General features: G+C 43.9%; 1 protein-coding gene across 1 annotated transcript; it reads left to right on the top strand.

The window, feature by feature from the left end:
* The first annotated feature begins 1,700 nt into the window (after positions 1-1,700).
* On the top strand, positions 1,701-14,548 carry LOC115203603 (cathepsin D). The gene is made up of 9 exons (XM_029768406.1): positions 1,701-1,905; positions 3,957-4,119; positions 7,152-7,275; positions 7,676-7,794; positions 8,079-8,278; positions 8,604-8,726; positions 12,587-12,731; positions 12,949-13,047; positions 13,807-14,548. The coding sequence occupies exons 1-9, from the start codon at positions 1,844-1,846 to the stop codon at positions 13,966-13,968; spliced, it is 1,197 nt and encodes a 398-aa protein (XP_029624266.1). The 5' UTR covers positions 1,701-1,843; the 3' UTR covers positions 13,969-14,548.
* The last annotated feature ends 227 nt before the right edge of the window (positions 14,549-14,775 follow it).

Here is a 14,775-nt window from a genome sequence, read left to right as displayed (position 1 = left end):
TAGAAAGGCCAAAACCTAGGAAGAAACCTAGAGAGGAACCAGGCTATAAGGGGTGGCCAGTCCTCTTCTGGCTGTGCCGTGTGGAGATTATAACAGAACATGGCCAAGATGTTCAAATGTTCATAAATGACCAGCAGGGTCAAATAATAATAATCACAGCAGTTGTCGAGGGATCAACAAGTCAGCACCTCAGGAGTAAATGTCAGTTGGCTTTTCATAGCCGATCATTGAGAGTATCTCTACCGCTCCTGCTGTCTCTAGAGAGTTGAAAACAGCAGGTCTGGGACAGGTAGCACCTCCGGTGAACAGGTCAGGGTTCCATAGCCGCAGGCAGAACAGTTGAAACTGGAGCAGCAGCACGGCCAGGTGGACTGGGGACAGCAAGGAGTCATCATGCCAGGTAGTCCTGAGGCATGGTCCTAGGGCTCAGGTCCTCCGAGAGAGAGAAAAAGAGAGAATTAGAGAGAGCATACTTAAATTCACACAGGACACTGAAATACTCCAGATATAACAGACTGACCCTAGCCCCCCAACACATAAACTACTGCAGCATAAATACTGGAGGCTGAGACAGGAGGGGTCAGGAGACACTGTGGCCCCATCCGATGATACCCCCGGACAGGGCCAAACAGGCAGGATATAACCCCACCCACTTTGCCAAAGCACAGCCCCCACACCACTAGAGGGATATCTTCACCCACCAACTTACCATCCTGAGACAAGGCCGAGTATAGCCCACAAATATCATGTGGAATATTGTCCAACTAAAACACAGAGAGGAATGAAGAAACATATCTTCTCAGAAAACTCTCAACCACATCCCAAACACAAAATAGTTGCTCTCACAAATAAACTAGGTCCCTACAGCACAACGCAGCACATCAGGAACCAAAAGAAAAGCTCTCATCTGAACAGGTGTAAGGGGTGAGTTTTTATACCATTTCACATTAGAGGCCCAGGGGAAACACAGATCAACACTATGGTTCTTATCCTGATATATTCTATCCTATCCTTATATATCCTATCCTATCCTGATATATCCTATCCTACCCTGATGTATCCTATCCTATCCTGATCTATCCTATCCTATCCTGATATATCCTATCTTGATATATCCTATCCTGTCCCACAATATAAATGACTTGTAGCCTATGCAGTACAAAGCCATCAAGACAATTTTATTGTCTGCAAACAGTGTCAAATATCAAATATATTTACGTCAAATTCTGGTCTGCATTGACAATACATTGTGTCTTGGTTTACACTTTACTTTATTGAGATTATTTTTTACAGGAACAGAGCACATCACAGGAGGTTGGCGGTAATGGCTGGAGCTGAATCAGTGGAATTACATTCGCTCAGTTCTAGACATTATTATGAGCTGTCCTCCCCTCAGCAGCCTCCACTGGTGAACATTAATCAACATTTCAGTAAAAGTGCTTGTTTTAGTCAGCTGTCTAATTTTCAACTGTAAGTCCCTGGACAGGTTACTAAAATCTTTATTCCCACAATTTGATAGACACATACATCTCTGACAGCATGCCGGCACGGATTGGGTGCGTTCAAGAAATACACATTTGGAGACCGTAAGCGCTTTTGCAGACATTGTGAATCTATGACATTCAGCGCAGGTCTGCGCCAAATGTGTGTATCTGGAACGCACCCATTGGCAATGCGCACGCGCAGCTGCCTTAACTCCTGGAACGCACCCATCATCACATGATTTTGACTCAACGTCGACACAGTCAGGTGATAAAGTTCTGTTGTTGTTATCTCAAGTCAAATTGTCCAGTCATTGTGCTGGCGGATCAGGTTGTAGCTAAAGTTATTCTGCAGCTGTAAAATGAAGGTTTTGTACCTGTGTGTTTTCGCGGCACTTGCTTTGGCATCTGATGCACTCGTCCGGTAAGTAAAGTCATATTAGCCAAGCTAGCTTCTCAGCTAGAAAATCAATTATCTTCAAACAGTTGAGCTAACGTTACGTCCTTATTAAAATAGCTAGCCAGTATGACAAAATAGATAGGCCTAGCTAGGTTTGTGAATATTTACTTTGCTGAATGAATAGTGAAGACGCCCTGGGGCTACAAAGTGACGTTAACTAAATGTTCTCAAGTCGCATTAGAGAAAGGTGTTTGTTTGTTTTTTTCATTAGCTAGTACTAAGTTTCTCGACCAGGCAAACATGCTGTGACAATGTCAAAATAAAAATCCGCTAAAGTCAAGATCCCAAACGCGATTTAAGGCTGGTTTACAGACCGTCTGACCTGTGTCATGTAGTAGTAAATTAGCTTTAAGCCTGGTTTACAGACCGTCTGACCTGTGTCATGTAGTAGTAAATTAGCTTTAAGCCTGGTTTACAGACCGTCTGACCTGTGTCATGTAGTAGTAAATTAGCTTTAAGCCTGGTTTACAGACCGTCTGACCTGTGTCATGTAGTAGTAAATTAGCTTAAGCCTGGTTTACAGACCGTCTGACCTGTGTCATGTAGTAGTAAATTAGCTTTAAGCCTGGTTTACAGACCGTCTGACCTGTGTCATGTAGTAGTAAATTAGCTTTAAGCCTGGTTTACAGACCGTCTGACCTGTGTCATGTAGTAGTAAATTAGCTTAAGCCTGGTTTACAGACCGTCTGACCTGTGTCATGTAGTAGTAAATTAGCTTTAAGCCTGGTTTACAGACCGTCTGACCTGTGTCATGTAGTAGTAAATTAGCTTAAGCCTGGTTTACAGACCGTCTGACCTGTGTCATGTAGTAGTAAATTAGCTTTAAGCCTGGTTTACAGACCGTCTGACCTGTGTCATGTAGTAGTAAATTAGCTTTAAGCCTGGTTTACAGACCGTCTGACCTGTCATGTAGTAGTAAATTAGCTTAAGCCTGGTTTATAGACCGTCTGACCTGTGTCATGTAGTAACACAACTGTCGTAGCGAGATCATGAACATTCTTTTGTCGTCCGAAATCAAACGTGTCGTATGTGTGCATTAAATCAGCACAGCAGCCCGATGCTCCAAATTGTACACTTTATCTATTTTAACAAAAATAAACCCATCCGTTCAAAAGTTAATTAATGGCAAGCCAGGCAACTAAAAGCTATTTTCTTAACAATGTTTTGGTTCGTTGCTAATTAGCTAGCTGGCTAGTTAGTTCAAATAACGTTAAAGATCATAGTATAGCTGACGTCTTAACTTTAGCTACTTTTTATTCATTATTACAGGAAACTAAACCCACAACATTATTTACAAGGTAGTGGTAAATTTACAGAAAATAATCTGACGAAATAAAAGGTCATTGTATCGGAGAATTGTTTATTAACTCCTGCACCAATTTGTCACAGTAAGATTTGGTCTGGTTGCTGTGGCTGACCGGTAACCACGACAACGGACGTTGCGACAGTTGCAGATAACTTTAAATGTCTTTCAGACCAGTGACACTTGTCGCATTATAAATGTATACAGACATGTCGTTAGACCAAGTATAAACTGGCCTTAACCTGTCTGATAACAATACCATCTGCTTCATCAATTGAACTAGGAACTTCTTATGTAATCTTGTCATGTTATCTTTGATTAGTGTATGCCCCATTGATTGTTATATTGTTTATGTTTCCCATTCAGCAATGTCCTTGTAAAACAGATATTACACATAGCGAGGTTGCCACATGCAGCACTTGTTCAAGCTAGCAAAGTATGTTGGCACCAGTGTTCTTCACTGTGTCTGTCTGAGATTAGGAGACCTGTAACTATTCAGAAGTTGTTTCCCAGCAGGAACTAGGTTGAGTAGACACTAGACAGGGCTGACCAGTAGGCCTGCTGAGATTCTGCTTGACCTACCAACTGTTCAGGGCTGGCTAGCCATTTCAAAGGAGTTCTCTAATAGATCCTCTCTCGCTATGTCTCCCTCTCTTTCCCTCCCCCTGTATCTATCTCTCTTCCCCTTTCTCTCCTTCTCTCTCTCCTACAGAATTCCGTTGAGGAAGTTCCGTTCCATCAGGCGTACACTGACTGACTCGGGGAGGGCAGCAGAAGAGCTGTTGGCCGGGAAGGAATACACTAAGTACAACAACCTGGGCTTCCCCTCCTCCAGAAATGGACCCACTCCAGAAACCCTCAAGAACTTTATGGATGTAAGAAGATCCTCTAGTCACTACTAACCAGGGACCTGGGAGTGGAGTAGTTACCCTTGGTATGCGTCCCAAATGGCGCCCTATTCCCTACGTAGTGCACTACTTTTGATTAGAGCCTTGCTATAGGCCCTGGTCAAAAGTAGTGCACTTTAATAGGAAGTAGGGTGCCATTTGGGACGTAGGTGACCTGTGCCAATGGAGTGGTCACCCTTCACTTCCCTAATGTACTGTAGCACAAGCTAAAAGCCAGGCAGGCAGGCCAGGAGAAATCCAACAAAGAATCTCTTGTCGCCAGTCCGGCCTTTCCGGCTAGTTTTCCGAGCTAGCTGAATTAGGAACGTTACAAGGCGAAGCCCACTCCCCCTCCCTGTCCTGAAGGGAAGATGGAAGATCCCTTCTGATTTAACATTTCCCATTAAAGTTGGGTAATCAGATTTGTTAGGTTCTAAGTGTGACGGAACAAGAACGTTTGTCATGTGACGGTAACTCGGCTTCCCATCAATGTTGGGTCTAGTGACGGGATCGTTTTCTCTGTGTGACCAAACAGGAACTAGGAATAGTTGGTCATATGACCGGTGACTGAGAGCAAGGAAGGCCTGATCTTCTAAGCTCCCTGAGCCTGATCAGCTGACAATTTGTAGACATAATGTACGGTTTATCCTCGGCAAATCCACTTGGCTGTGTCGTTTTATGTAGTTGATTCTAAACACCAGAAAAAAGAGGGCCTTGTACACTCTAGGGCCAGTTTTATTTAGGTCACCATCTAGTACTGGGTCAGACCCCCCCCCCCCCCCCTTGCATCCAGAACAGCTCAAATTCATTCGGGGCATAGAATGTTGCCCAATTGGTGTCAAGGGACCTAACGTGTGCCATGAAAACATTCCCCACACCATTACACCACCAGCCTGTACTGTTGACACCAGGCAAGATGGGGCCATGGACTCATGCTGCTTACACCAAATCCTGACTGCCATCAAGTGTTGCTTTTCCTCTCCTCAATTGTCCAGTGTTGGTTAATGCGTTCCCACTGGAGCCGCTTCTTCTTGTTTTTAGCTGATAGGAGAGGAACCCGGTGTGGTCGTCTGCTGCAATGGCCCATTTGTGAGGAAGACTGCCGAGTTGTGCGCTCCGAGATGCTGTTCTGCACACCACTATTGTACTGCGCCATTATTTGTCTGTTTGTGGTACACCTGTTAACTTGCACGATTTGTCATTCTCCTTCTCATCAACGAGCTGTTTTCGCCCACAGGACTGCCGCTGAGTCTCGGTATACCCTAGACCCAGGCTAGGCAACCCTGGTCCTGGAATGCAACAGGCATTTCATGGTTTTGATTTAACAGACCTGGAAGACCAGATGTGTTGACTAAATTCAATCTTTGAACTAATCGATTATCTCAGTTGGTCAGGTGTGGTGCCTAGTTTCCGTACCAGTGGCACTCCAAGAACAGGGTTGGTTAGCCCTGCCCTAGACACTGTTGTGCATAAAAAGCCCAGGAGGCCGGCTGTTTCTGAGATACTGGAATCGGCGTGCCTGGCACTGACTCATACCACGCTCAGTCGCTTAGGTCTCTCATTCTGCCCATTTCTAACGTTCAATCGAACAGTAACTGAATGCCTCGATGCCGGTCTGCCTGCTTTATATAGCGAGCCCTGGCCACTTGACTCACTGTCTGGCCACTTGACTCATTGTCTGTAGGAGTGAACCATTTTTGTGAATGGAGTGGTGTACCTAATAAACTGGCCTATGTGAGCAGCCTACACAGTACAGTAATCGTTCTGGTTTCTGAGTGTTTTGTCCGGGACTCTGATAGTTCCTTCCACCGAGCTGAGGGATGCGCAAACACAGGAAATGGTTGTGGTTTCCACTGTTTCCTAGACTCTCACAGAAAGTGAGTTGCGATATGTAGATTAATCCAACGGTAGGTACAAGGTTACACACCCACATCTACCATGTAAAATGTAATGCAATTCCTCCTATGAAGCTTGAAAAGTTGGAACTGTGAATGAATACAGTTTTAAACATGGAATGGTTTCAGCCACTTCATAACAACTTGCAGAGTAATTGAACTTTCACATCAAACCACTTGGATATCAACCAACCAAAATACAACCACAGTAAATTTATTAACCCATTGTCCCTTCAAAAGTCAGCTCGTTAATAAGAGAAAGGTTGTGTCCAAAAATGGCTCCCTATTCCCCACAAGGCTCTGGTCAAAAGTAGTGCACTATTATAGGAAGTTGGGCCATTTGATACGCACACACTAAGACTGCTAATCTAATCACAATGAAGTGGTCAAGCAGTCTCAAGAGATTGAATTGACTGAAGAGGTTCATTTCCTATGAGTCCTAGAAAAAGGAAGTTGAGTCACGTATTGAAAAATGTTGAGTAATCGTTCATTCTCTGCTTGCAACAGAAGGTTAGCTGACTGTTAGAATGTGACTAGGAGAAGAGAAATCACTGAGACCTATTGGATTGACCGACGATATAAAGTGCTAGTTTGGAGTCCTAGAAAGAGGGAAGTTGACTCATCGTTTAAACTGTGTAATTATTATTTGCTCTTGAACAGAAGGTTAGCTGACTTGTATGTTCAACAGCGTGACTAGGAGAAGAGGTCACTCTGACCTGTTTTACTTCAGACAAACCGTTTCTGACACTGGCAGAGCCAACTTCTCTATCCGTCTTGGAAGTAGAATGAACTGAAGTAATCACATGACGTGCATGAATAGACAAGTTTAGGTAGATCGTGCCAGATGTGTTCAGGCCAGCTCAACCTGTTGGAAGGGATTGCCTTCACTGTATCCCTACAACGTGACAATAGCAAAGCATAGTGGAGCTTGTTCTTCTGAGGGAATAGGTATATGAAGAACTAGCAGAAACTGGGCCTCCGTCCTCCACCAGTTTGGAGTAAACTTTAATGTAAAGATCCTACTACCTGCTTTCTAGTCCAGGAGCAGTATGCTTAATGAGGTCCTTGAAACCACAGTTGTTTTTATTTCATGCAGCCGTGTGTGTGTGTGTGTGTGTGTTCTAGGCTCAGTACTATGGTGAGATCGGCCTGGGGACTCCCGCCCAGACATTTACTGTGGTGTTTGATACAGGCTCCTCCAACTTGTGGGTTCCTTCTGTCCACTGCTCCTTCACAGACATCGCCTGCTGTAAGTCTACACTACACTGACTCAATCCCATATGTGTTCATACAGTTGTCACGTCCTCTCAGATCCTCCACAAGTCCATAGGGGTCTAGGGTTCCATTTTGGGAATGGGCCATTGACTCGTACACACATGACTGGAGCTAGTAGGACCTGCTCACTTCCAGAACACTGATTTTTATAAGCAGCATAAATATTAACAAGCTTTATGTTCCTCTTAGTCCAATTCTAGGTTTAATCTGTTTCTAAGAATCTTCTGTTTTTTGTTTCTTTGTTCTTTCTGCCAAATGCCTCTTCTCCATTAGTTGAATGCTTCAACGGGCTTTTCCTTCTAGGTTATATAACCATTGATATTGGCCATTTTTGACCGATTTTTAAAGTGACACTTCCCTTCTTTGTCTGTCAGTGCTTCACCACAAGTATAACGGTGCCAAGTCCAGCACGTATGTAAAGAATGGAACGGCCTTCGCCATCCAGTATGGGTCTGGCAGTCTGTCTGGGTACCTCAGCCAAGACACATGCACGGTAGGTTCCAAGGTTACACACTTGTTAAATAGCCTAGCATCTAGAAAGGTGCTGTATAAATCAAATCCATTGTCACTATTGTACTATTCTCCAAAGCAATGCCCATTTTAAGGCAGTTTTTTTTTGTGTCCTTAATGATTTTTAAACAGCGTTTCCACTTTTCTGCCTGAAATTGATTTTATTTGATGATATAAAAATACAATCTCTCTGTGTTAGGTGTCAGTTTGGAGACCTGATGGTCTATAGCCTTTTTTTAATGAATGTGCTGCTCATCTCTCTGGTAGATTGGAGGACTGTCCATAGAGGAGCAGGTGTTCGGTGAGGCCATCAAGCAGCCTGGTGTAGCCTTCATCGCTGCTAAGTTTGATGGCATCCTGGGCATGGCCTACCCCCGTATCTCTGTGGACGGGGTCGCCCCACCATTTGACAACATCATGAGCCAGAAGAAAGTAGAGCAGAACGTGTTCTCCTTCTACCTCAACAGGTAGGAGTGCCTCAGAGGGGAGTGCCTCACCAATTATTATTATTTTTTGGCTCCATAGTCCTGTTCGGAGATTTAGGCCTGGTTTCCTGGACACGGATTAAGCCTAGTACTGAAGTAAAAAGCCCATGCCTATTGAAATAGCTGGTTATTTTTATTTAACCTTTATTTAACTAGGCAAGTCAGTTAAGAAACGGACTACCAAAAGGCCTCAAGTACCAGGTTTAATCTGTATCTAGGAAACTAGCACAACAAGTTTGAGTTTGTTTCTGCTCTGCAAAGACATTATAAAAATAGTAAAATGACTGTTTGGTCCTATGTGTGTCAGGGACCCAGACTCTGAGCCCGGTGGTGAGCTCCTGCTGGGAGGAACTGACCCTAAGTACTACAGTGGAGACTTCCAATACCTCAACGTCAGCCGCCAGGCCTACTGGCAGGTCCACATGGACGGGTGAGTGCTCTTCCATTGTCTATATGCTGCCACTTCTTCTGCTGCTTGTGTTAGTTAGTGTATTGTAACACCACCATAACAATCTCTTTCTATATTAACCATATGTTGTTGGTGGACACTATACTAGTATGTCTGGTCAGTTCTGTGTCAGAATTATTCAGTTTACAACTTTTTTGAGGACTTTTTCAGTAAGTGAAATGGATGCCACTGTCGTGACGTTGTATTAGTTAATGTGACGACTGTTGCTCATCGAATGATTAACGGTTTATAATTACGTGATTAAATGAATTAAGCAATGAATCAAGCAATTATTAACTCATTAACCTGGGGCACCATGGGAACATTGTTTTGATTGAGTTTCTATTTCCCAAATTAACTCAAAGGATATCAGAATATCGATTACAACAGTCGCTAAATTAATCAGTTTCCTCTACAGTCTCATAATCTGAAAGTCGTATAATCCGGGAATCTGCACGGACCCGGGCTTTACCACTGAATTTACCACACCAATCTTAGTTGATTATTTATTTACTAGCAAGCTAAAATGATGATAAAAATGCACATACACAAAACACAGTCTAGCTATTGATTAGGACTTAGTATAACGGGCCAACACACTATGGCGCTTGTTACCCAAAATGGGGATTTTAAAGAGAGAGAAAGAAAGGAAGTACACGAGAGAAATATACATTTGGGTTCATTTGTCAGCCATGCTTATTTAAAATTAGCCTTGCCCCGAACTGCCGCTCTTATGGGGCAGAATATAATGATGTAATTACGTGTTGTAGTTCTCAGGTGGGAAGCTCCGCGTGGGTCGTTTAGGCTTCTAAATGACGAAGTTCTCCGGCGCAACTCTCTGGTTGTCCTCACGATGTCAGTGTCCTTCTTGGCTAAGTGGTCTGATCCTCACCCTTGATCGGAAAGGGGTCTTCTGAGGACAGACAGCTCTGTAGCTCAGAGCTCACAGCTTCGGCTCGAATGGTGTCGATACCACGATTCAATGGAGAGTGGAGGCTGGGTGGTTCGGCTTGAATTCACCCGCTTAGACACAGCTACTCGTCCGTAGCTCGTGTAGAAAAATATTTCTTTGTCTTCAACCTTGTGTTTCGTTTTGGGGTTCGTCGACTTTGTTAGACCTTGGCTGCAGCTTGGGGTCAATAGTCTATGTTAATTCTTCACTCTCCTGTCTTATACCCTCAGGTCAGAAGTGGGTGTAACAGCCTTTAGGGCGATTCTCTGGGCGGACCAAGTACAGGGGGCAAGGCTTAGATTTGGCTAAAAATCCGATTTTAGACACTAACTTCACATTTCATCTTTATCAAAACATTCTGTTTGATTTGGATATTTTCCAAACAGCGTACAATGTATAAACATCAGGCATATACTGGGAAAACTCTTAAAGGTACAATGTTTTCATAATAACGTCATCTCTTAACCTTTAAAAACCAATACAAAAGTTACATACATTTTAATATTCCACTTTTCGTCATAACCACCATTGTGGCTGACGGAAACCATTGTTCCAAAGTTCCTTTATTGCATGTTTAAGGTTCTGAGGCCAGTTCTCCATTGTTAGGACAAAGGAATTTCTCTGTATTATGGGCATGAGGTGTCATAAAACCCCCACATCTTCAGACCCCTAGATCTCTCCTCCTCTGTTGGGGGTTTGGGAGATAATCTGTAGGGTGGTGGTCTCCTGTACCCTGACCTGATCAGGACAGTCATGACACCACAAACATTTTGTGAATACCCACCTCATTCCCTTGGGAATCTCAGGAAACTTACCCGCCACCTCTGGCTCCACACATCAAACAGAAGCTTCTGGAAAACAACATTCTGCGAGGTAGAAGCCTTCTAAGAGGAACCAAGGCTGGCCGAGGTAAATGAAGATTTGCACTGTTGGGTTCAGTCTCATGTAGAAGTGCCAAGGGACCGAGTCTTAACTGCAATTAAGAAGGCATAAGATGCTGAATCTCCCCACTGTCTGCTAAATGTCCTAACCTGCAATTCTATATCTTTGCAAAACAAAGTGGATGAGTTTGAACTTCTGCTCAGATCATCCAGGACAGAAATTGGTTGTGTAACGGAATCATGGATACATGAGAACATTCCAGATGAGTCCCCAAACATAGAGGCAGAAATCTGTCTCAATGTTTATAGTCTCCAGGTTAGGAGACGGCCGGACCTGAAGAGATGAGTTTGTCTGGATACAGTTGCACCCGGAGCGGCTAATGAGAAGAAACTGCAACAGGAAGCCATTGACGATCTCATTAACACCATCCACTCTGAAGTTGAAGTCACCTGAAGCAGGTGTTGTCTTATGTGGGGATTTCAATCATCTACCTACTAAGGCCCTCATCAAATCCCACCCAGGTCTAAAACGGGTTGAGAAAAACAAGACCTGTGGAGACTCCATGATTGATCTGATGATAACAAACAAAATTGAAAAAGGCAAGGAACTCTGTTCAAAGGCTCATCTGAGGGACTAAGAATCCACTAGATGACAAAATGTAAATTCAAGCACTCCAAAAAAGAAGAATCCAAAAAGGGTTGTGGGACATCATCACAGAGCTGGTTGATCAAAATCACCTGGATGTACGATACCGATTTGATGGTGTGGAAACTGACGAGGTTGAGGTCCTGAACAACATCTTTGCTGAAGCATGGACAGGAAGTACATCCCCCTCCTTAGTTACCACCAATCAACTGGGCTCTGTACCTTCAGACTGGAAGACCACCAACTCCTCCCCGTTCCTGAGGTCCTGGAGGGAAAAGTGACTGTCCAACTTTTTATTTTTTATTATCCCCATCCAGCTCCACTAATCCTGGGTGGACGGGCTGTTCCAGGTGGAACCGGCTCCACTAATCCTGGGTGGACGGGCTGTTCCAGGTGGAACCGGCTCCACTAATCCTGGGTGGACGGGCTGTTCCAGGTGGATCCGGCTCCACTAATCCTGGACCCTCCTCTACATGATCTGGTGCACTTTACAAAATAGATGGCATCAAGAGGGAGGAAAATATGTGGATATATTAAAGCAACATCTCAAGACATCAGTCAGGAAGTTAAAGCTTGGTTGCAAAGGGGTCTTCCAAATGGATAATGACCCCAAGCATACTTCCAAAGTTGTGGCAAAATGGCTTAAGGACAACAAAGTCAAGGTATTGGAGTGGCCATCACAAAGCCCTGACCTCAATCCTATTGAAAATTTGTGGGCAGAACTGAAAAAGCATGTGCAAGCAAGGAGGCCTACAAACCTGACTCAGTTACACCAGCTCTGTCAGGAGGAATGGGCCAAAATTCACCCAACTTATTGTGGGAAGCTTGTGGAAGGTTACCTGACACGTTTGACACAAGTGAAACATTTTAAAGGCAATACTACCAAATACTAATTGAGTGTATGTTAACTTCTGACCCACTGGGAATGTGATGAACGAAATAAAATCTGAAATAAATAATTCTCTATTATTCTGACATTTCACATTCTTTAAATAAAGTGATGATCCTAACTGACCTAAGACAGGGAATTTTTACAAGGATTAAATGTTAGGAATTGTGAAAAACGGAGTTTAAATATATTTGGCTAAGGTGCATGTAAACTTCTGACTTCAACTGTAACTGTGCGTTCTGCAAAATGCAGTCTTGTCGGCTACGAGCACGAATTAAATAAATGTTGTTTTCACTATGTAGGGAGGGAACTGTAAACCCAAATGATGAGTTATTGGTTTGGTGTTTTAAATAGAGAATCCTGTGAAAAGGCATTTACTGCTCTGAGGACAATAGATATATTGTTACCTTGTGTAACCATGCAGCCCTCCTACCACCAAGGGAGCTGGATTTAAACCTGTGTGTGTTTGAACAGGATGGGTGTGGGGAGCCAGCTGAGTCTGTGTAAGGGAGGCTGCGAGGCCATCGTGGACACCGGCACGTCCCTCATCACCGGCCCCACGGCCGAGGTCAAGGCCCTGCAGAAGGCCATCGGAGCAACTCCACTCATCCAGGGAGAGGTAAGACACAGGATCAACCCCACTCATCTAGTTCAACACTGTGGTCCCCGACTACAGCTACGTTCCTCCTCCTCTAGTTCAGCACGGTGGGCCCCGACTACAGCTAAATGAAGTCCCTCTTGACCTGGCCCGTCTCCTATTACTTAGAAGAACTATACTCCACTTTATTTCCTGAATACGGTAGCACCTTCACTGACTGTTTCTGCTTGTGTTTCAGTACATGGTGAACTGTGATAAGATTCCCACCATGCCTGACATCACATTCAACCTGGGAGGACAGTCCTACAGTCTGACTGCAGAGCAGTACGTTCTCAAGGTGAGTCTCTCTCTCTCGCTCTTTATTTTTTTTCTCTCCTCTCTGTCTCTAGAGATTCTACGTTGTTTTGCTACAAGTAAATGTCCAGTAGAGGCAGATATCCAGCAGCGGGCGGTAGAGTCTAATTCAACAACCATAGCAACATTGTCCGCTCAGTCAGTCACTATACCACACAAACAGGGCATTGTTTAGTTCACTAAGCCATTCTCAGAACCATGGGAGACAACGTACATTGATTTGAATGTTGGTCTCAGAATGTAATTGATATTTATTACTGGGTAATAATGGCCTACCTAACTTTCTTTACAAACCGTCCCTCTGTTGGCTACGATGTTAGTATTTCTGTTTGGTCATTACATATCAGGTTCTTGTTCATTAGTGCACACCGTAGCAAAACATTGTGCAACAGAACAAAAATGAGCATTTCAGCAATGAACAAGTTCAGATACATACTACCCCTCTGTTTCAAACTGTTTGGTGCTTACTGGACATGATGTGGGACTGTGTGCGTCTCTGTATTCCTTCCCCCTTCTGCTCTGCGTCTGACTGTGCGTCTCTGTATTCCTTCTGCTCTGCGCCTGACTGTGCGTCTCTGTATTCCTTCTGCTCTGTGCCTGACTGTGCGTCTCTGTATTCCTTCTGCTCTGTGCCTGACTGTGCGTCTCTGTATTCCTTCTGCTCTGCGCCTGACTGTGCGTCTCTGTATTCCTTCTGCTCTGTGCCTGACTGTGCGTCTCTCTATTCCTTCCCCCACTCCAGGAGAGCCAGGCTGGTAAGACTTTCTGCCTGAGTGGCTTCATGGGCCTGGACATCCCCGCCCCCGCCGGGCCGCTGTGGATCCTGGGAGATGTATTCATTGGCCAATACTACACTGTGTTCGACCGTGACAACAACAGGGTGGGCTTCGCTAAGTCCAAGTAGAACTACAATGATGGCTACGTCCCCATTCTCCACTATCCATCATCTACCCTTCTCCTGAAGTGTACGCTTGTTCTGCACACTACATGTCATGGATTTGGAGAATTGGGAAGTAGTCAACGTTTTAGGACAATGTTTTGCGGTACATTTAAAATGGATCGAGATTTTACGATTTTAGATGGGCAAAATCAAAGTGTGGGGGAAAGACACTACTTGTAACTTGCACAAGCTTTCCGTTGCTTTTCTGAAATCTTTAAACTAGCAATTCGATTTGTGTAGAGTTCAAATGCACTGATCTAAACAAGCATTCATTTCTGAGTTATTTGCTGTGAAAGTGAAACAGAAAACGTGGTGTTGGAGGTACAGGATCGGGAGTCAAAGATGACTATCAGAACAGACTGAGTTTTACCATCTATCTGAGTGATCTGCTGTATGTGTTAAATCAGGGACTTGTTTTATTTTTAAAGCAACCGAACAATGTAACATTTTAATTTGCGTTTTATGAGGCAATGGACCTCTTGTCAATGACTTTAAGATGTATCTTCAAATGATTGGATTTAATAAAATAATTGTAAAAAGTGAAGTTCCCCTTTCTTTAATGTCACTGTCAGTCCCCCTTCTAATAGATGCTGTAGAGTAGGATCACTCCACTCCTGTTTCAGAAGTTCAGCTCAGAAATGGCAAAGGTCAGGATTGATATTGTCATTTACCAACGTAGTAACAAACCCCCACCAAGCGACCCATGTGACCCCCAAACTGGTCACACCACTCTCGTTAGTGGAGTTAGATTTTTCTGTTTTAGAAATTCAT

This window comes from Salmo trutta, chromosome 12 (assembly GCF_901001165.1).
Source record: "Salmo trutta chromosome 12, fSalTru1.1, whole genome shotgun sequence".
Classification (NCBI taxonomy): Eukaryota; Metazoa; Chordata; class Actinopteri; order Salmoniformes; family Salmonidae; genus Salmo; species Salmo trutta.
The sequence above is the reverse complement of the archived record's forward strand: the minus strand, read 5'-3'. Positions and strand labels throughout refer to the sequence as shown.